The sequence below is a fragment of the Dipodomys ordii genome, unplaced genomic scaffold, assembly GCF_000151885.1.
Source record: "Dipodomys ordii isolate 6190 unplaced genomic scaffold, Dord_2.0 Scaffold133, whole genome shotgun sequence".
Taxonomy (NCBI): Eukaryota; Metazoa; Chordata; class Mammalia; order Rodentia; family Heteromyidae; genus Dipodomys; species Dipodomys ordii.
This window is the reverse complement of record NW_012267349.1, coordinates 5,397,712-5,419,186: the sequence shown is the minus strand read 5'-3', so window position 1 is coordinate 5,419,186 and position 21,475 is coordinate 5,397,712. Positions and strand designations below refer to the sequence as shown.

Here is a 21,475-nt window from a genome sequence, read left to right as displayed (position 1 = left end):
TTTTCTATTTCTGTCTCTATGTTCTATTTTTCTTGAGAAAAATAATTCACTATAGTAGATAACAGATGTTGGATTAATTGCTGCACTTGGGTGAATTGTGATAAATAATGGTCTTAGTGTTAATTTAATATAACAACTAAAATGACTGATCTTTTAAATTGAATCATCCACACAATTTAATCAAGATGGTATCTCCAGTTGTTCCTATTAGATTGAGTGTCAGCATTCACTTCATGTGCCAGTTTCCTTCAGGCAGAGAAAAGATATGTTTCTTTTTCTTTAAAAATATTGAAGATACTAAGGACAAGTGGAACACCTGACACATAACAATGACAACTGTTCAGTGAGTGTTGTGCATATAAAAGAGGTTCCTCTCATTACTGCAAATAAGTAAGAAAGTAATCACATAATTAACTTGACATGTTAAGCTCTACAAAGACAGACAGCTTGTTGACAAGCCAACTTTACTGAGTAATTCCTAGAATATGGCTTCAGGTCCTACATGATGACCAAGTATTATATTCCCTTACCTTTAGGGAATTCAAACTGTATTTTTCCTGTGAAATTTCTGAATGCTGAATACAATGAATATCTTGTCTTCATCATGGCATCCCTTAAAATATGAGATTCTACTTCTGGAGTGTAGTTGGATTCCATCTTCCTGCCTATTGAAGTTAGGTGTAATAGTAGTTAGTTTTGTCCATTGCATTGTGAGCAAGAGTGAAAGATGTTGCCTCTAAAGTAAAAGGTTAGGTACAAATGCATGATGCACCTTGATCTTTCTTTCCCCTTTCCACAGGGGCCAGCAGTATATCAGGTAACGGATGGCAGATTCTAGGAGTGAAGATAACCAGGAGCAGAGCTTCCAACCAGCCTGGGATGGAGATTGGCAGAGGGTGACTTCTGTACTTTTCAGTGACTTAGATCTTGAAATTGCTTTTACAGATCAATTTTACATAGAAGAGTATGTCTTCAGAAGGCCAAGAAAAGAAAGCATTTGGAGTATTTTGATAATCTATTTAATGTCCTGAGCAAATGACCTTAGCAATTAACACAGTCTGAACAACAATGATTTCAAGTGAGAACGTGACTTTGCAAAGATGAAATATATGTATGTATAATTTATTATTTTAAAAGGACTGGTAATATGGATCATAAATCAAAGTCTAACCTTATATGATCTGGGATAAAATATTAAAATTTCAACAGCTGAGTTTGCTTGCATTAAAATAAAAATTTAACAACACTTCTTTGTGTACCCTACAATATTGAATCCAAAAATATAATAAGTAGAACACTGTAAAATTCAACATATAATATAAATGACATAATAATGATATTTTACCATGAGTAAAAGCTATATAGCAAAAGCAAATTTCTTTTCTTTATTGTATTTTTGGTGCTAGTGATTGATGGCAAATGTAATTCTGAAAGATACTTTGGCAGAGAAATTATAGGATAACAATTTTCAAATTTAGATGCCATTTCTCATTCCAGATCATTTCTATGTAAATTAAAGACTAGAATAACACTGACAACATGAGAGATTCTGTTCTGGGTCAGTAAATCAGTTGTTTGAGTCAGCCTCTGTCTTTCCATGTCTGTTGCCCCCAGCCATAGCCAGATACACATTATCTCTCACTTGACTATTATTATAGCCCCTTAACTGGATTATAGATCTCAAATTTCATTCTAATCTATTTCAGGGCTGATAAGTTGCCATATAAATATCCCTAAAGCAAAACTCCTAAGTATATCATGGCTTCTTTAAAATAAATAACGTCTACCGAGTGGCAGGATATTACTAAATGGGCAGGCACATAGAATACAATCTGTACAGGAGAGAGACCTATATACTAAACTAAAAAGACTGAAGTTAATCATAACTACTCTCAACTGAACAGAGAAGTCTTAATACAAGGCTTTTGTATTAAGAATTGTTCTCACACTCTAAGATAAATATAAATTTGGTGAAGTCAATATAAACCATATTGGGAAGTCATGGATTAGGACTTAGTAAACAGATTAAGAATGCTCAAATTAATTTGAATGTGCTATTAGATGGAGGAAGACAGTGAACTCAGAGTACTAGGAAATCTCAGCAGTAAAGTGACAAATACTTAACTATTTAATCTAAAAAGAAATTACAAATAGTAAAAAGTACCTGGTGTTGGAGAAGAATATAATAGAAAATCATGCAGTGCTTCTTGAAATTAACAATGTGATTTCTTGTGCTAATAAAGATTTATGGCTTGTCTACAATGTGAATAATCTGGACTGAAGCTAAACAATAAATCTTGAAAAAAACCCTGTATTTTCATAATCTTCAATAATCTTCAAAGTAACAATTTTCTCCCCAATTACAAGTAGCACATATGACCATATAAGAGGATGCTAAGTGAAATGAACCCCAAGATAGGGACACAAGAGGTTTTTTTGGTCGCTGTTATTTTTAATGTTGTATGTGATTTTTTTATTTCTTTTGTATGTTCTTCCCCCATGGTATTACCCCTGTTGTCATTGTATTTGATTCTAGTGCTGTGCATTTTATAAATACACTTTTCTAATTCGGAGAGGAAAGGGAAATAACAAAATGCTAAAACAAGGATACAGGTTGACCCATTGTAACAATGAGATGTACAAGACATTATGTTGAAAATGAACTTTACAACTTTGGGGGGTGGGGAGGGACAGTAGGGGAAAAACAAAGGAGGGGGTAACAGTGCTTGATAGGAAATAGACTCATTACTTTGCTCATGTAACTGTAACCTCTCTATATAGTATGTTTACAATAAAAATATTTTAAAAAGTTAAAAAAAACTCCATTACAAATCTCATGCAATAGCAGATAAAATTGAGATTACAATTGGGAATGTTAAAGATACCTGTCTGGCTCACCACAATCATCACACAAAGGAAGCTATGAGGAATCAATCTAGATACCTCCATTGGGTCTGACATCATTGGGAAGAGCTATGCTACTAGCTAATGTTGGAACTTGATAAGAGGCTCTGAAGATTATATAATGCAAGTGTTTTTTATGGATACACATTTGGGGGCAATGATTTGGAAGGGGATCATGCAAGGTAAGTTCCCCCAACATATCAGCTTCCTGTTGTACACTGATTGCTGCTGCCATCAGTGTCCTGCACACTAACACATCCAATCTGAACACAATACCTACAGGTGGAAACTGAGATGGCCTGGTATCTAGAAGAATGGGAATATCTAGAGTAAGAAGGAAAGAGGCATTTTTCATATACAGTGCCATTCCTCCCACACACTGGAGCATAAAACAAAGTCAGTACTATGAGACACATAAAGTGTACATACTACAAACTTCAGAGATGAAATTCCACATATTTTTTAGTTTTCTGGGCTGTTATAACACCTAGATAATGATTTATATTTACGTACAATGAAACAAGCTATTACATAAATTCTGACTATGGATTACACGATGAAGAAAATTTACCTACAAATGTTTTCTTTTGCCAAAGAGCTGCATCTTTCACTGAGCTAATGCAGAAATCAATGAACTAGAATGAATTCACAGTACATTAACTCTTTGCAAGTTACAGTAAAAACCCTTTGAACTCTTGCCAAGATGTAAAATTAAATATGATTCCTGGTTTTGATTTATATAACAGGCTGATAATGGTAAATTCATTTCACTTAACAATAAATTTGTTTTCTAATGGATTATTCATTCCTTGTCTTTGTCTACAAACAGATAGCCTATGCTTGCTTTTTTTTGATACATTTTTTATTGTAAAAATGCTGTGCAGAGGTGTTACAGTTACATGAGCAAGGTAATGCCGTCTTTTTAATTTTAAATTTAAATTTTTATTGTAAAGGTGATGTGCAGAAGGGTACCAATTAAATAAGTTAGGTAAAGTGTGTTGGGATCCAAAAGTTAAGTCTCTCAAACATAATAGGCTTAACTATTTCACTGGAACAACCTGAGGCTGAGTTTACAGAATCCCACCTTTTCACCAGTCCTAAGTAAACACCCTGCAGCTACTAAAGACCACCTTTGCACCACGCCCTACGTCCAAGCATATAAATACCCTTGTGTGAAAAATAAAAATTGGCAGCTTGATCAGAATCCTTGTCTTGCTGTCCTTCTTCATGTCTCTTGTCCCTTCATTCCTTCTCGCTTAGGTTCATTGCCCTCGTTGAAGTCCTGCGGGTCGGGACAATGTGTACATTTCTTTTTGAATAGTATCATCTCTTCGCTCATTTTCTCCCAGTATTTTCCCTCTGACATACCCCATCCCCCGAAAAGTTGTATGGTTCATTTTCATCATAGTGTCTGCATTAGTTTGCCCTTTGTTCCACAACTTCTGTACTCTCCCTTACTCTCCTCCAAACAGATAAACTCACTTACAAGACTATATATGTCTAAAACAGCTAAAACACAAAGAGTAAAATAACAACAACAAAAAAACTTTGTTTCCATTTCTTGGAGTTCCTTTCAATAAATGTCATTTTATATGATCATATTCACACAGCTATTGAGCCTTGTGATCCTCTCCTAAGAGCCTATGCTTTTATTTAATGATAAACCTGCTCAAAGAATACAAAAATAAGACATTTAAATTTATGTATTTAAATTTTATTGAATTTTAACCTGTAAGGAAATTTGAATTTCTAACAATCTGTTAGTTCTATTAGTAGAGGTATCAGGGGACTGTAGATAATTCCAACTCCCACAGACAGGGGACCTACTAACCCAGGGAAAATATATGAAGAGAACCTAACAATAGTCCTCTGAAGAAAAAGCAAAAGACAACAGGGAAAGAAAGTTTATGAGTTCCCTAGGGCTGTCAAAACAAGCTAGCAGAAATTTAGTAGCACATAACAAGGTAAGTTTATTCACAGCTGGCCATGATGGCTCTAGTAATCCTGGCTAGTTGGAAAGTAGAGATCAGAGGATCATAGTCCAAAGTCAAATGACCAAAAAAGTTCATGATACTCTATTTGAACCAATGGCGGGGTGTAGTGGTGCATGCCTGTTATCCTACATATCAGGTAAGCCTGATAGCTGTGTGCAATGATATGCACCACTCATCCCCAATGATAGGGGAAGCCCAAGCAGAAAGAGTACAGTTCAGGCTGACAAGAGCATAGAGTGAGGCCCTACATCAAGCATAACCAAGACAAACAAAGGAACAGGAGGCATAACTCAGGTGGCAGAACACCTTCCTAACCCTGAGTTCAATCCCTAGTACTGCCAAAAATTTAAACAAATGATGCGTTTATTCTTCATTAGTTCCACCATAATGACTCACTGATTTAATCTATTATGTTCCAGAAGTCTGAAGTTGAGATGCTGGCAAGGCTGTGCTATCACTGCAGTTTGTCAAAAACATAGCACTGTCTTTTTCTAAGGGATTCTTTAGCTTCTGGCAGCATATAACCAATATCCAGCATGTTTGTCTTTACATGTGTGTCTTCCATTTATCTCAAGGCTCTCTCAAAAAGTCCTTCTCTTACAAGGACTGCAGACATTGGATTTGGAGCTCACTCTAAACTGGAATGATTACACTTCAAGTACTTAATTTTAAAATACAAAGACTCTATTTTCAAATAAAGTTATATGCACATGTACTGGAGTTTAGAATCTAAATGTCTCTTTGAAGGAGACATAATGCAGTCTACTAGAGACAGAAATGAAGATTATAGGGAGAACAATATTAACAGATGGATAAGTATCAAAGCTTAGTTTTAATTTGACCTCAGTCTCTACCAACTTTGAACTGAAAGTGCCTACATTTTCCTTTTTTCTTCTTTTTTAACATACATATTTTATTGTAAAAATACTGTACAGAGGAGTTAAAGATATATGAGTAGGGTAATGAGTACATTTTCTATGGAGCATTGTTACCTCTTCCTTTGTTTTTCCCCTACCATCCCTTCTCACCCCACTTCCCCAACTCCTCCCTTCCCCGTGCCCTCCCCCAAAATTGTAAAGTTCATTTTCAACATAGTGTCTGTTATAATAGGTCAACCTTTATCCTTATTTAAGCATTTTGTTATATCCCTTACCCTCCCCAAATTATAAAAATGTATATACAAGATGCAGGACACAGGAAGCAGATACAGAGAAAACAGGGGTTATACCATGGGGGAAAAACATACAAAAGAAACCAAAGAATCACATAAGTCCATTATAAGTACATTAAAAACAATAGCAAGAAAGAAAAAAAACTACTTGTGTCCCTGTCTAGAGGTTCATTTCACTTAACATCATCTTATATGGTCATATGTACATAGCTGTTGACCTTTTTAGCGTGTCCTAGACATGTATTTGCCTATATTTTCTAAATGACAATTTTATCATCTATAACCAGGATTAGAAAACTGTGGTCTACAGATAAAAACTGATCCTTGCCGGCTTTTGTAATTATAGTAGGTCTGTCTTACCTGGGGATTTATTATACATGATTTTGACCAAGCATGGTTAAAAATAAATTTTAAAAACCGATAGTGATTTCAAAAAGGAAAAAGAAATCTCATACATCTATTATGCCGAGTGTTTCTCTGCCCTTAATGTTCTGAAAATAGGCGTCCCTAAAACACATAGTACCCAACAAACAAGGTGAAAGTTAATGTGGCAATTTAAGTGATAAAGTGGAAGTTTTTATATTTGTTGAAAGTTTTAGGTTTGTTATCTTAGGGGAAGTTAGACAATGTTATGAAATACATGAACCAGGCATCTGCAATACAGTATTGAATTGAATGATTCTTGAGCATAGAAGGATTTCTCTCAAAAGTTATTCCTCTTACCCACACATACCAAGAGTCTACTGTAAAATTTTCTGGGACAGAGTCAAAAACATTTGTTTAATCATTGTCTATGACAGCAAAGATGACCATTTATGACAAGGGCAGAATGGCTCACCAAGTTGGAAATATTTTGTCTTGACATTTATCCACTCATTTCTAAAATGGGGATAATAGTTGAATCTACTCAGAAATTTGAAAGGCCTAAGCCAAAAATCAACCAGGACACTTAATATGATGGCATTGATTTGTGTTTGTCACTGAACTTATCTAAGTTTACAATTCTTCATCATCTGGGAAATAATGATGATGGTTATAACTATTTCAAAGAATTGCTTAGTAGATGTGAAGAATACCAGTGTAAGAGTGAAAGAGTATATGAGGAAGAATTCTTGGTACTATTATTATTCTCCAACAATATAATCATCAGCTTTTGAGATGGTAGAGGGAGGTAGTATCAGTCGTACCTCAAGAAATCCCATACAAGTTATACTAAGTGAAGTAAGCCAGACCCAAACAAACATCGGTCCCATGGTTTTCCTTATTTGAAATAACTAGTACATGTGTAGGACAAGCAGAAAAGGCCAAAAGCTATGTACATATGACCATATAAGATAATGTTAAATGAAATGAACCCCAAGATAGGGGCACAAATATCTTTTTTCTTTCTTGATATTGTTTCTAATGTATTTATAATGTTCCATGTGATTTTTTCTTGCTCTGTATGTTCTTCCCCCATGTTATAACCCCTGTTTTCAATGTATTGGATGTTGGTGCCCTGCATCTTGTATATACACTTCTCTAATTCAGGGAGGGGAAGGGAAAAAAATGCTTAAATAAGGATACAGGTTGACCCATTGTAACAATGAAATGTACAAGATACTATGTTGAAAACAAGCTTTACAACTTTTGGGTGTGGGGGTAGTTGTGGAGGTGGGAAGGAAGGGATGGTAGGGGGAAACAAAGAGGAAGCAATAAGGCTCAACAGGAAATGTACTCATTACCTTCCTCATGTAACTATAACCCCTCTGTACAGCATTTTGACAATAAATAATGTACAAAAATAAACAAAACTAGGAAAAAAGAAAAGAAAGAAATCTCTTACAGTAAAAGGTTCAATAGTTTGAATCTTTCCAGGGACAAAGTATTTTCCTCAAGATCAAAATGTTGGCACACAAGGAAGTTTAGAGTGCTCCTATGAATTTCTATTTGTTGATCAAATAAATAGACCAGGTTACTATCAACATTGGGGATATGCCTATCATTTACTCCATGTAAATTAGAGCAACAATATGTAAAAACTGAACTAACAGAGCCTGAAGGACACTATGGATGAGATGATACCATGGATGCCAAAATATTAAAAAAGAACTCACAATTGTTTTTTCTATCTTGACCAATCATATTCTTCCTCTTTTGTCTTGTGCCTATGTTAAAGATCAAGCTATTGAAATGACTCACAAGAATTGTTGTAATAATCTCTTGCTTTGAAAGTGCATGAGATCTGGCAACTTCTCACTTCACAATATGTAGCAATAATTCCAGAAAAGGAAATTTAATTCAGAAATTGCTAAAGATCATTTTCTCTGCTTGGCTTCCTGTTCTTCACAATTACCACCACAACTTTATAATTTTTTTTACAGTGAAAGCAGGGGTTATGCCGTGGGGGAGGGAATACAAAGCAACAAAGAAATAATCTTATACATGTGTTATAAACAATCGCATGAAAGAAAAAAAACATTTGAATATATGTCTTAGGGCTCATTTCCCTAACATCAACTTATCTGACCTATTCTGCTTGACTCAGACATATACTAGTTACTGTAAATAAGGGAGACTATGGGCCCTATGTTTCTTTGGGCCTGGCACACTAAAGCTACCAGCATGACTATATTTATTGCAGCATTATTTACTATAGCTAAGATATGGAACCAACCCAGATGCCCCTCAGTAGATGAATGGATCAAGAAAATGTGGTATATATACACAATGGAATTCTATGCCTCCATCAGAAAGAATGACATTGCCCCATTTGTTAGGAAATGGAAAGGCTTGGAAAAAATTATATTAAGTGAAGTAAGTAAACTTTATAATTTTTTGCTCATAATGGGGCTTGAACTCAGGGCCTGAGCACTGTCCCTGAGCTCTTTTAACTCAATCGTAGGTGCACTAAAATTTGAGCCACAACTCCACTACCTAGAGCTATATTTTTGCTCGTAATTCCTTCAATGGTGAGCATCCAACAATAGACCCTACTTGTAGGTTCGTGGTTCATGGTTTATGCTTAACAGGCTTTTCTAAAGCTACAAAGTCAAAGTTTGAGAAGCTAAGACTATTTCTATATATATTTGAAGCAAATAGATTTTATTGTCTTAAAAAATGCCAAATTATTCCATCTAGGTTAAAATGCACTTCACATTCATTCTTCTAATGTCTAAAACCATGACTCTGAGAAAAGAATACATTTGTCAGATCTTATCTTTTAAGAAAATTGAGATCATTGGTAATAGTATTGTAGCTTAATGAATTTTGTTTTCATGCTGCCAAAAAGGAAGAAGCAAAGGCCATCCACACCAAGATGTATGACTGTTCAGGAATAATTTTATCGGTTGGTTATAAAATGTTCTCAAAGGCCCACACATTGCAGAATTTGTCCCCAGATAGGGTACTATTAGATGATCATTCAGGTACTAACTTTACAGTGGATCAATCCATTCATAAGTGTATAGCCTGGGCCTAGTTAGAGGAACTTGGAGATCACTTAAGGACTGCCCTCACAAAATGTGTCTTCCCACTTGTCTTTTGTTCTCTCTCTGATTCCCAGCCATCATGACCTAAGCAACTTTACCCCACCACCCACTCTTCACTGTGATACTCTACCTCAGAATAACCCATTGCAATACACTGAATGAGTGTACACTGAAATTTCAGAAACCATGAGCTAAAATGAACCTTGCTTTGTTTGTTAGGTTACTCATTATTACAGATAAGCTACACAGGTTCCAGAGATAAAATTTTGGATTTGGCTTTATTTTCACTTATGAGACTCAAACTCTTAAGAGCTTTTCATAGACCCTATCTACGTTTAGGACATGGAAAGCACAGGAGAAAGTTGGAAGAAGAAAACCTTCTTGCCATCCAAAGACTGCCAACTACTAATAATTTTTCTCTTTTGGGTCATTGTACTTATTTGTTAATGTTTATGGATTATATTCATAGTCTCTATGACATCATTAAGTAGCCAAGGATCAGTTGAAGTCTGGATAATTTATTAGTAACAGCAAAGGTGTATAAAATGCTAAATATATGCAAAAAATGAAACACTAGTTATCCAAAATTTACCTATAACACCATGAATAGAATCGATTAATAACTAGAATGAACCACATGCTCTAGAACTAAACTGCAAGAATGATAAAAAAAAAAAAAAAAAAACAGGCACTGAAATTCCTAGTTAGAAATCTTGCTCAATGGGGCTGGGAAGGTGGCTCAGTGGTAGAGCGCTTGCCTTGTATGTTCGAGGCCCTGGGTTCGATTCCTCAGCACCACATAAACAAAAAGAAAAAAGCCGGAAGTGGTGCTGTGGCTCAAATGGTAGAGCGCTAGCCTTGAGCTGAAGAGCTGAGGGACAGCGCCCAGGCCCAGAGTTCAGGCCCCACGACTGGACCCCCCAAAAAAAGAAATCTTGCTCAAGTTCTTTAACCAGTCTGTTTCTTGATTATCTGATATGTACTTGTAATAACAATACTACTTATCTGGTGCATACTTGGAATAATAAATTTCTTAACAAAGAATATAGAAAAATACATAAAATACTGTAAAATGTTCACTAAATGTTAGTTATCATTATCCTGAAGAAAATACATTGAAATGTGTATACACACTTATTTATATGTCAATATCATGAATGCATATACGTTTCTATAAGTAGATGTAGAGTGAAATGGATAGTTATGAATTAAATATGAGGATAACTAATAGGGCTGGGAATATAGACTGAAAGGAAAGAAATTATAAAACAGAATAATAACTGAAAACAAGATGTACAGGGCTTCAAGACAAGAACATTCAATTCCATCTCTGAGGGAATTCCATATATGGAATGCCTAAAATGTAGTGGAAATTGGGGAAGAACTGGAAATCCAGGCTATAAAGCAAGATGTGCCTTACAGTGGGCATCCTAAGCAAAGGGAAGAACCTGGAGTCCTATGCTCTTCCTTTAAAACAGACGATGTTCTTAGCTTCCTGAGCAGCTTATCCAGTAATAAGTCTCCAAATCTAAGGTTATATCAGTTTGATCTCATGATTTCAGTTTCAAAATAGTCTTCTAACAGCAAATTGGTGAAGAACCACATACAGAACATGGCCCAAGGATGTGGTAAGGCACTTTCACCCACTGAAGAACACAGAAACTGTTTTAATGACCTTCAAGATAACTTGGTTTTCTTTTCCTCAAAAATATGCAGTGGACATTGAACAAGAGCACAATGAAATGTATGGTGTAGTTGGAGCTTTTTATCTATGGTTTATTTACTCAGGGATTCAATCAACAAAACATCAAAAATATTTGGTGTTTGGGAGGGTGGGGTAGAGGTTTACAGTAAACATGGAAAAAAAGGGTGAACAAATACAACGGTGGTGCTTACTACACTTTGTGAGTGTGCATAGGAGGGAAAAATAAGAAGAAATCAAGGGAAAGGGAGACATGGTTCAAAAAGAATTTTACTTATTACCTGACACATGTAACTGTAAGCCTTCTGTATATTATCTCTACAAAAACAATAAAAAAGAAAGATAATTTTTAAAAACTAATGAACAAAGAATTTTTAAATATTCGGGGAAAATTTCCATCTGTAATTAATACAAATAGAGTTTTTCTGATCACGAGTCCATAAACGTTATAAAACGTTTCCATATAGCATTTATTTTATTAGGTATTAAAAGTATTCTAGAGAACATTTAAATAATACAGAAGGACATGCAAATACAGGAGGTAATACGCAAAAACTACAGTATTTTATGTGAGGCTTGAGAAAATAAAATGGAAGCTGGCAGCTGTGATTTAAACCCATATTCCTAGCAACTTGAGAAGCTGAGAATTGAGAACTATAATTTTTAGATAAACATATGCATAGCAGGACACCAGTGGCTCATGCCTATAAACCTATCTACTTTAGGATCTGAGGACTGTGTTTCAAAGCCAGCCCCGGCAGGAAAGTCCATGACACTCTTTTTTTTAATTGTGAAAATACTGTACAGAGGGGTTACAATTACATGGGCAAGATAATGAGTACATTTCTTATCAAGCATTGTTGCCTCCTCCTTGGTTTCCCCTTCCTATCCCTTCCCATTCCCCCCACTCCCCCTACCTAATCCTCCCTCTCCCCTCCCCCCCCACCAAAGTTGTAAAGTTTGTTTTCAACATAATGACTTGTACATCTCATTGTTGCAATGGGTCCACCTTTATTCCTATTTAAACGATTTGTTTTTCCCCTTCCCCTCCACAAATTATACAGACATCAAATACAGTGAAAGCAGGGGTGGAAAGGCTTGGAAAAAATTATATTAAGTGAAGTAAGCCAGGCCCAAAGAAACATAGGTGCCATGGTTTCCCTTATTTGCAATATCTAGTATATGTCTGAGTCATGCAGAAAAGCTCAGGTAAGTTGATGTTAGGGAAATGAACCCTAAGATATGTATTGAAATGTTTTTTTTTCTTTCATGTGATTGTTTCTAACACATTTATAAGATTACTTCTTTGTTGCTATGAATGTCCATGACACTCTTATCTCCAATAAACTACCAAAAACCGGGAAGTGGAGCTGTGGCTCAAGTGGTAGTGCAACATCTTTGCACAGAAAGAAGCACAAACGTTATGTTGAAAAACGAACTTTACAACTTTGGGGAGGGTGAGAAGGGTGTAGTTATGGAGATGGGAGGGAAAGGATGGTAAGGTAAAAACAGAGGAGGCAACAATGCTTGATAAGAAATGTACTCATTACCTTGCTCATGTAATTGTAACCCCTCTGTATAGTATTTTCACAATTAAAAAAAACTTAATTATGCAAACAATTTTTTAAAAGTGCACGGATAGTACCCAAACCTATAATTCAAGTTGCAGGCAACACACACACACACACACACACACACACACACACACACACACACAAAACAAAGACATAAAAGATCCTGAGACTCTGTTTCCATAGAGCTAAATGGGATACATCAATCCTTGCAACAACAGAAAGATTAAAGTAGCCTGATCCAAGATCAAGTGGGCACACAAATAGGAAGTAAAATTCTATTCTAAAAGTAAACAGTGAATAGAAGCTGGAGAAATGATTCATTGGTATTATTCTAATGTGGCATGTACAAGGTCCTATGTTTAAAACCCAAGAACCACTAAAAAGTTCTAAAGAAATGCAAATAAAAAATGGAATAAATATCATTAATGCAAGTGAGAACATGATCACTAGCTAAATAACTATATATACATATACTTATTTGTATCCATGGATTTTAGTATTTGGGGGTGTCCTGGAACTAATCCATCTATGGATATTAATGGAGAACTATGTATAATGGCCCATCCTTTCACTGTTTATGTTGCACCAAGAGTTTGAAAAGAATTCTATTTTTTAATATTTTTTATTGTGAAAATACTGTACAGAGGGGTTATAGTTACATAAGCAAGGTAATGAGAACATTTCTTATCAAGCATTGTTGCCTCTTTCTTTGTTTTTCCCCTACCATCCTTTCTCTCCCTCCTCCACAACTACATTCCCCCACTCCCCCCACCTCCTCACCTCTGCCTAAATTGTAAAGTTCATTTTTCAACATAGTGTCTTGTACATCTTATTGTTACAATGAGTCAACCTGTATCCCTAAACATTTTGGTTTTTCCCTTCCCCTCCCCAAATTATTTGATGTCACTGTATTTGATGAAAAGAATTTTAAAATATCTGAATTTATTCCATGATACCATACTGAGACAGGGCTGTGTGGAGCCCAGATGTTACTCCTGGCAAACAGATGCCATAATGTAACATAAGCAAGGGCTCTGCCAGTGTGCATAACATGGGGCATATCCTTGAAATGGATCTTTCCCTTTATCTCCTACCATCATGGCTTTGATATCCAAGGAAAAGCAGTCAAAACCTATCACATTATCAACAACTTTCAATCAACGACAAATGGGAGGAGGAGTCTTATGAGAAATTTGAAATGTGTCTACTGGTACTCTGTGGTCTTTACTATGAAGATAAGGGAAATATAGTTATCATTTATAAGAGGATTTTGAGGAAGAAAAGAAAAATATAGACATGGAAAGTGAAGATAGTGGTGAAGATCACAAGTTAAGATTTTTTTAGTCTATTGAAGTTGAAACAAGTATATCTTACAGGTTGACTTGAACTGCAGGTCATTAAGCCAAACTTGACAGAGAAGAAGATAGATAAAAGGATCACACTGAGAGGAAAACCTTAAGGAAGGAAAAGAGAAAGAAGAAATTGAAGAACAGAATTGTAGCTGTCATTGTGTATATACCAATATTCAGAATGTGAAAGTAAGCACAGCAAAACAAAAAACAGATCCAGTCAATAGATACATGAAATATGTCCTTTAGCCAAAGATCCATATTGTCCTGTCTGCTTTAGTGACCAGTTTCACAATCTAAACAGAACTATAAACTAGAAATGACCCATTCCACTTGGGTGTTGTGTACTTTAGCTGGGGTTTCAAGCCATTGAGACATTATCTCTTCTCAGAGAAGCTAGCCCTATTCTGAAGGATAGTGCTATAGAAAGGCTTAATAGAAACCTGTCTCCATAGCTGACTGACAAAAATCCATGAATGAACTATTAAAGAGCTTGTGAATATTTCAATAAAGGAATAGGCACCAGGTGTTGATGTGTTCTCTTTTAGGTCAATTCAAAGAAAATCATAGACTTTCTTTTCTGATGGGCTTACTAGAATAGTACAGAAAAGAAAGATGGTGTTACAGGCAGAAAGGCAACTGACGAAAGTTCCCCTGACACCCTTATAAAAATGTAGAAAGTGAGATGGATTTTTCAGCTCCCCAAGCCACGTTGATTAATGGATCAGTGCCATCCTGGGAGATGTCTCTCTGAAACGGAATGCTGATGAGAAGTACTTGGTCTTGTTTTGTTCAACATTCTGATTAACAACTTGGATAAAGACACAGATGGTATGCTTATCAAATTCAGGGATGATATAAAGCTGAGAGTTATAGCTAATATGTTAGATGTCAGAGTCAAGATTTAGAGCTCCTAACAAGCTGGTATAATGAACTAAGAATATGAAAGAGAATACAGGTAAAAGCAAGTTCTGCGTTGTGACACCCGTAGGCAATTGAACATATATAATCAGAATGTGAATGCAAAATTTCATATCAGTTACTAAAGATTAGACTACAGGATTGTTGTAACTGCAAACTAAAAATGCATCCACAGTTACTATGCTAACACATTACTTGACCATTTTGCATGGATGAATGAATATGAGTATTCCTCGTCTATTATGCATCTATTTTCTTTTTGTCTTTTTGTTAATACATTATATTTCTTCCCCAGAATAATTTTCTCCGATTCCCCAACTTAAATTTTGTCTCTTGTTATTCTCTCATATAACATTAATCTTTTTTTTCTTTTTGAATAGCATTTGATGTACTTATATAGCTTACTAAAATGCATAGAGATCATATTTGTTTGTTAATTAAACTGTGTACCTAAAGTATAACATTGTTCTTGGCACATAATAAATATTCAGTAAGTAAGTCCTGCAAGGATTCAGGGTTTACAATGTGAAAAAGAAGAAAGACATGCAAATGTAGCAAGTTTGACAAAAATGTGATTATTAGCTTATTTATGTAACTCTAACCACTCTGCACATCACTTTGACAATAAAAAGCAAAAAAAATTAATATAACTTATAATCTATATGAAGGTATATCTGAATTTCTGTGAGTATTGACGACCATATGGAAAATTGGAATAAAAGACTTCATGAAGAAAATGACTTGAATTGGGACTCAAAATTGAGTAAGAATTCTCCTGGAAAACAAAGTGCCCAACTTTGGAAAGAGCATGGGCAAAGAACTGGGGTCAGGAAAGGGCAGACAGACATGGAATTCCAGTATGGTTAGACCATATGGTATGGGACAGGTGTACATGAAAATTACATTGCAACACTGTGTTCCATTTTGCTGAGGGGAACATTGGAGAAAAACTGAGCACAGTGATAAAAAGGGCTAGAGACTATCCTATAAATCAAAATCTCTCTCTCTTTCTCTCTCTCACATGTACACATGCACAGAGAGAGAGAGGAGAGAGAAAGAGAGAAAAAAAGCATGATATATTTACAAATGGATGGGGAATTATAAGTATTTTCAAATTTTGTGATATATTCTTATATAAACCGTATTTTACATTTAGTTTTAGCTGCATAAGATTAGTTTGCAACCTAATGGAGTAGAAGGGCCTATATTCAATAAATGAAAAGTCTTCCAATTTCCAGTTTTAGACTTGCTCAGATGTGTGCTTCAGTCAAAGTTTCTAGTCAGTGAAAATGTTTAAGTAGAGTTTCTAACAACAGCTGAAATAAAACTTTGTCATGATTAATGCAAGATCTTCCTATTTTCAACATCTTCTCACAACCTTATTTCCTATAGGCTATTTTAAAACATGTGTGTATGTATGTGTAGATAATTACATAGATGATAAACACATGTTTTCCAAGTAATTTCAATTGTATATATTTCTACATGTATATGTGCGTACTACGTCTTTAGTGATTGTTCTACTTAGTCCTCCAGTTATACAAAACTAAGTTTTTTTAACATTTATTTTTATTTTTAATTGTCAAGATATAGAGAGGGGTTTAAGTTACATAAATAAGGTAATGAGTAAACTTCTTGTGAACCTTGATACCCCTTCCCTCAATATTCCCCTAGAAGTTTTTAACTTTTCCTTCATCGGCTGAACCTTTCATTTCTTAGTCCCACTACCCATAATTAACCTAGTTTTCAAAATTATACCCAATTCCCCCTGTTCAGCACCTCCAATCAATTTCATCCTCTAGACTCAGGTACTTTCTCTTCATTCCCAAGTTCTCTGCCAATTTTCAACCTCATGAAACACTATTGTTTCATACTCTAACCCCAAATTCCCATCTGGTTGCTCTATCTCTGTTCTTCCCTCTCTCAAATCCAACGCTATTCTGAGGCCAGGATTATTTATGTGAAATAAATAGGGAATTCTACCACAACTGGACTTATCAAAAGTAAACAAAGGCTAAGCAGTCCAGGGACAGAGTGGAAAAATTTAACTATCCAAAAATCAAATAATCATTGGTCCAGATCATCGTTGAGATATCAATGTGTATTTCTATGTTTCAGAAATGGTGGTTCATTCACACAGAATAATGAAAAAATATATATTAAAACAACCAGCTTCTAGACTTTGGAACAACCCCCTTGGTCCTGTAAATGTTGTCATCTTCTCCACCTCTTTTATTTGCTTACCAGAGCTGCTGCAGTATGAAGGGTCTACAGGTCTTCCATTTTTATCAGAGCAGGCAATAGCTTGAAAGTGCACACCTTCTCCACATTCTTTGTTGTCTCCTTGTACTCGGAATCCTCCTCTCTGAGTCTCCTTTTTGCCTTCTGGAAGAATGCAATCCGACCAGTTTCCATAAGGTTGGGATGTAAATATGTCACAAGGACAAAGTTGTGTTTCCATAAGAGGATATAAGTTAGCATCCTGGCATTTCTCTTTCTTCCTGCTTTTCCCTGTTCCAAAAGAAAACATAGATGTATTAATTTTGTATATGTTGTCTTGTTAAAGATCATTCACATTTTTATAAGCTCATAAAATAGCAAACTTTAAATAATGTGAAGTTTTACTTTTTGTTTCATCCCCACCCCCTGATAGGAGAAAATCCTAGGACAATTGAACAATACCTAGAGCATTCAATTTAATTATTTTGGAAATTCAATTAATTTGGAGCTAAAATGAGTTGTTGTTGGAATTATGTAAACAATATTTCAAAGATGTTTATGACAGTGTTTCATTTCTTTCTAAATCTCTAAGTAAATTCTAAGTTCTGGAAAATTAGGGTGATCCCTTCATTGCCAATATTTGAGTAATAAAAAATGTGTATTGGTTAGTTGAGAAGTCTAAGGAAGTTATGGGGGGAAAAAAGTTAAAAAGAGAAGCATAATAGAAAAGGGGAGAAGAGAAAGAAGGACAGAGAAAGTGAGAGCAGAGATTGAGAAAGTGGGAAGGGGATAAAGAGAGAGAGCACAAGAAAAATGTTCATTTATAACAAAAATAACAAAACAAATTATTAAGAAAACAGCTTGTACAAATAGATGCTATCTATATTTGTGCTATCCTTAATTACTTGCCATCAATGTTTGAGGAGGATTTAAGCAATTTATTTAATGTAAGAATGATTCTTAGAATAAGAAACAAATTATCAAGAGTTCTTTACTTTGATTACATTTTAATAAAAATCAGCTCTAGACTCTAAATTCAATACCAAATAGCAATAAAAATTGATCCCTAGCACAAATTTAAGGCAATTTTCCAAATTAGGTCAGAATGTGTATCACATATATAGTTGTTTTGAGTGTGTGCATGTGTGTGCATACCTGAACTAATGAAATGATACTTTGTGGCATGATATAAACAACTGCTTGTTCAACCACTTTGGAAAGTAGTATGGAGGTTCCTCAAAAGACTCCCCATAGAGCTCCCCTATGACCCAGCAATCCCACTTTTGTGCATTTACCCAAATGATCACAAACAAGACCATACTAAAGCTACCAGCACAACTGTTTATTGCAGCATTATTTACCATAGCTAAGATATGGGACCAACTGAGATGCCCCTCAGTAGATGAATGGATCAAGAAAATGTGACATACATGTGTGTGCGCGCGCGCGCGTGTGTGTGTGTGTGTATACATTGTGTGTGTGCATATATATATATATATATATATATACACACGCACACACACACACACACACACCAGAACTCTATGCTTCCATCAGAAAGAATGACATTGTCCAGTTTGTTAGGAAATGGAAAGACTAGGAAAAAATTATTTTAAGTGAAGTAAGCCAGGCCCAAACAAACATTGGTCCCACGGTTTCCCTTATTTGCAATAACTAGTATATGTCTGAGTCAAGCAGAAAAGGTCAGATAAGTTGATGTTAGGTGAAATGAACCCTAAGATAAGAACTCAAATGTTTTTTTTTTATTGCTATTGTTTCTAACATACTTATAAGATGATTTCTTTGTTGCTTTGTATGTCCCTCCCCCACAGTATAACCCGTTTTCACTGTATTTGATGTTAGTATAATTTGTGGAAGGGAAGGGAAAAAACTAATTGTTTAAATAGGGATACAGGTGGATTCATTGCAACAATGAGATGTACAAGACGCTATGTCAAAAAACAAGCTTTACAATTTTGGTGGGGGGGGGTGAGGGACGGGGGCAGGGGGAAGTGGGGAGATGGGAAAGGATGGGAAGGGTAAACAAAGGAGGAGGCTACAATGCTTGATAAGAAATGTACTCATCTTGCCCATGTAATTGTAACCCCTCTGTACAGTATTTCCACAATAAAAAAAAGAAATGTACTCATTATCTTGCTCATGTAATTGTAACTGCTCTGTACAGTATCTTTACAATAAAAACTTATTTAAAAATTGTTTTAGTTACCATTCAACCTAAAATTTGTGATGATCCAATTTGGATACAACACATAGACAGTAACTAAAGTCTCAATAAAATTTTAAAAAGAAAGATAAATCTATCAGAATGCCCCATTTTTAGTGAAGTGGTTTGTGTTTGTTTCTGCCTTATTTTCTGTGTGTGGCTGAGTTGAGAGAAAGTGTCACAAAGTTTTTAAATCTGAGCCTGTGATTTCCATCATCATTCGTATGAGATCATCTATTAAGTTTGCAGGTAAGTTACATCGGAATCCACCAATTAATCAAAATACAAGAATAAATTCCACAATAATTATGGGATTAATTCTATAATAATAAAAAGGCCTTGAAAAGTGGACGAATTTTAATTTATTACTGAGTTTTTTGTGTTACTTTGTTCAATATTAATTTTAAATAATCCATGTGACTAATTTACTAATTCAATGACTCATTTTGTTTTCTACAGTGAATGCTTTCCATCAGACTGACCAGTTCTATTATCACTTAGACATGAGAACACAAAAATATTAGACACCTAAAAGGACATAGTTAAAATAGACAATTATTTCTAAAAGTCATTCAGTGTTGTTGTTAGCTTCAAGTCTGTAGAAAAATGCCTAACACTTCTCAAATATTTACTTTTATAAATAAAACATATTTGAAATAAAAGTCAACTTCATTCGAATTTTTAGTACTGCTTTAAAAATGAATTAATGCTCTAAAATTTTCAATAGTTTCCATTCTGATTTTGCAGGTGCCAAGTATCATTAGCAAACCTTCAAGAGGAAGCAAAAACCTGGGCACTAATTAGAAGTGTTCTTTCCCTTTAAAAGAAGTTCTCTCTCATCTCTGAGAGTGAGTAGGAAAATGGCACCTTCAGGCAAGTGTTAGAAAACTGGTCCCTGTACTTTAAATTATTCTGGTCACACACACTGTGTCCGATTATATTATTTTTGTTTGTAAGAAAATTGTTTTATCTTAGTAATATAAGAAATGTTGCACAAAATTCTATACATATACTTTGTGGATAACAGAGCTCAAGTATTGAATATTTTAGTCTATGCTTTTAGTGTGATTATACATTTCACTTTTACTTATGAATGAACATATCCTTCATATGAAGGTATCTTGAGAAACCTGTAGTCACTTAAGGAAACTCATTTTTAATAACTCAAATTATGAATTTGATCATAAAAACTATGAATTCAATGGGATCTTGAATGGATGGGCGTCGGTGCCTTGTTTTTCATTAGCAATACCAATTTTACCACCTCAATGATTATTTAGACATACTTCCTTTGATTCATCAGATTCAGTTTTCTGCACATAAAAATATATATGCAAAGCCGGGCACCAGTGGCTTATGCCTGTAATCCTAGCTATTCTGGAGACTGAGATCTGAGGATCGCAGTTCAAACTTGCCTAGGCAGGAAAGTCCATGAGACTCTTATCTCCAATAAACCACTCAGAAAACCAGAAGTGGCACAGCGGCTCAAGTGGTAGAGCACTAGCCTTGAGCAGAAGAGCTGATGGGTATGATGTTCAGGCGCAGAGTTCAAGCCTCATAACCAACAAAAAAAAAAAAAAAAGAAGAAGAAGAAGTTTGCTAAGGAGGCTGAGATCTACCAGGTTGGGCAGGAAAGTCTGTGAGCCTCTTCAATTAATCACCAAAAAGTTGGATATGAAGCTGTGGCTCAAGTGGTAGAGTGCTAGCCTTGAGGGGAAAAGCTTGGAACAATGATCAGACTTTAAGTTCAAGCTTTAGTACCAGAAATAATAATAATCAAAGAAGTTCTAGCATACTACCTAGACAAGTAGTAAAATAGTTTACTGCCTCAATCATTTGAATATTGCATGCATAATTTGTTTCAGGACTTCAATTAAACTATCAATTGCACTAACTTTCAATTATCTTTTGCAGATGTACACAGAACAGCACACAAGATTCAGAAT

At 35.1% G+C, this 21,475-nt stretch overlaps 1 protein-coding gene across 1 annotated transcript in view; it reads right to left on the bottom strand.

Annotated features, from left to right (window-relative positions):
* Nucleotides 1-21,475, bottom strand: part of Thsd7b (thrombospondin, type I, domain containing 7B) — a 793,597-nt gene that overhangs the window by 237,440 nt on the left and 534,682 nt on the right. Inside the window, exon 13 of the mRNA XM_013030805.1 lies at nucleotides 17,330-17,596. Coding sequence (XP_012886259.1) covers nucleotides 17,330-17,596 — 267 coding nt within the window. The remainder of the gene's footprint in view (nucleotides 1-17,329; nucleotides 17,597-21,475) is intronic.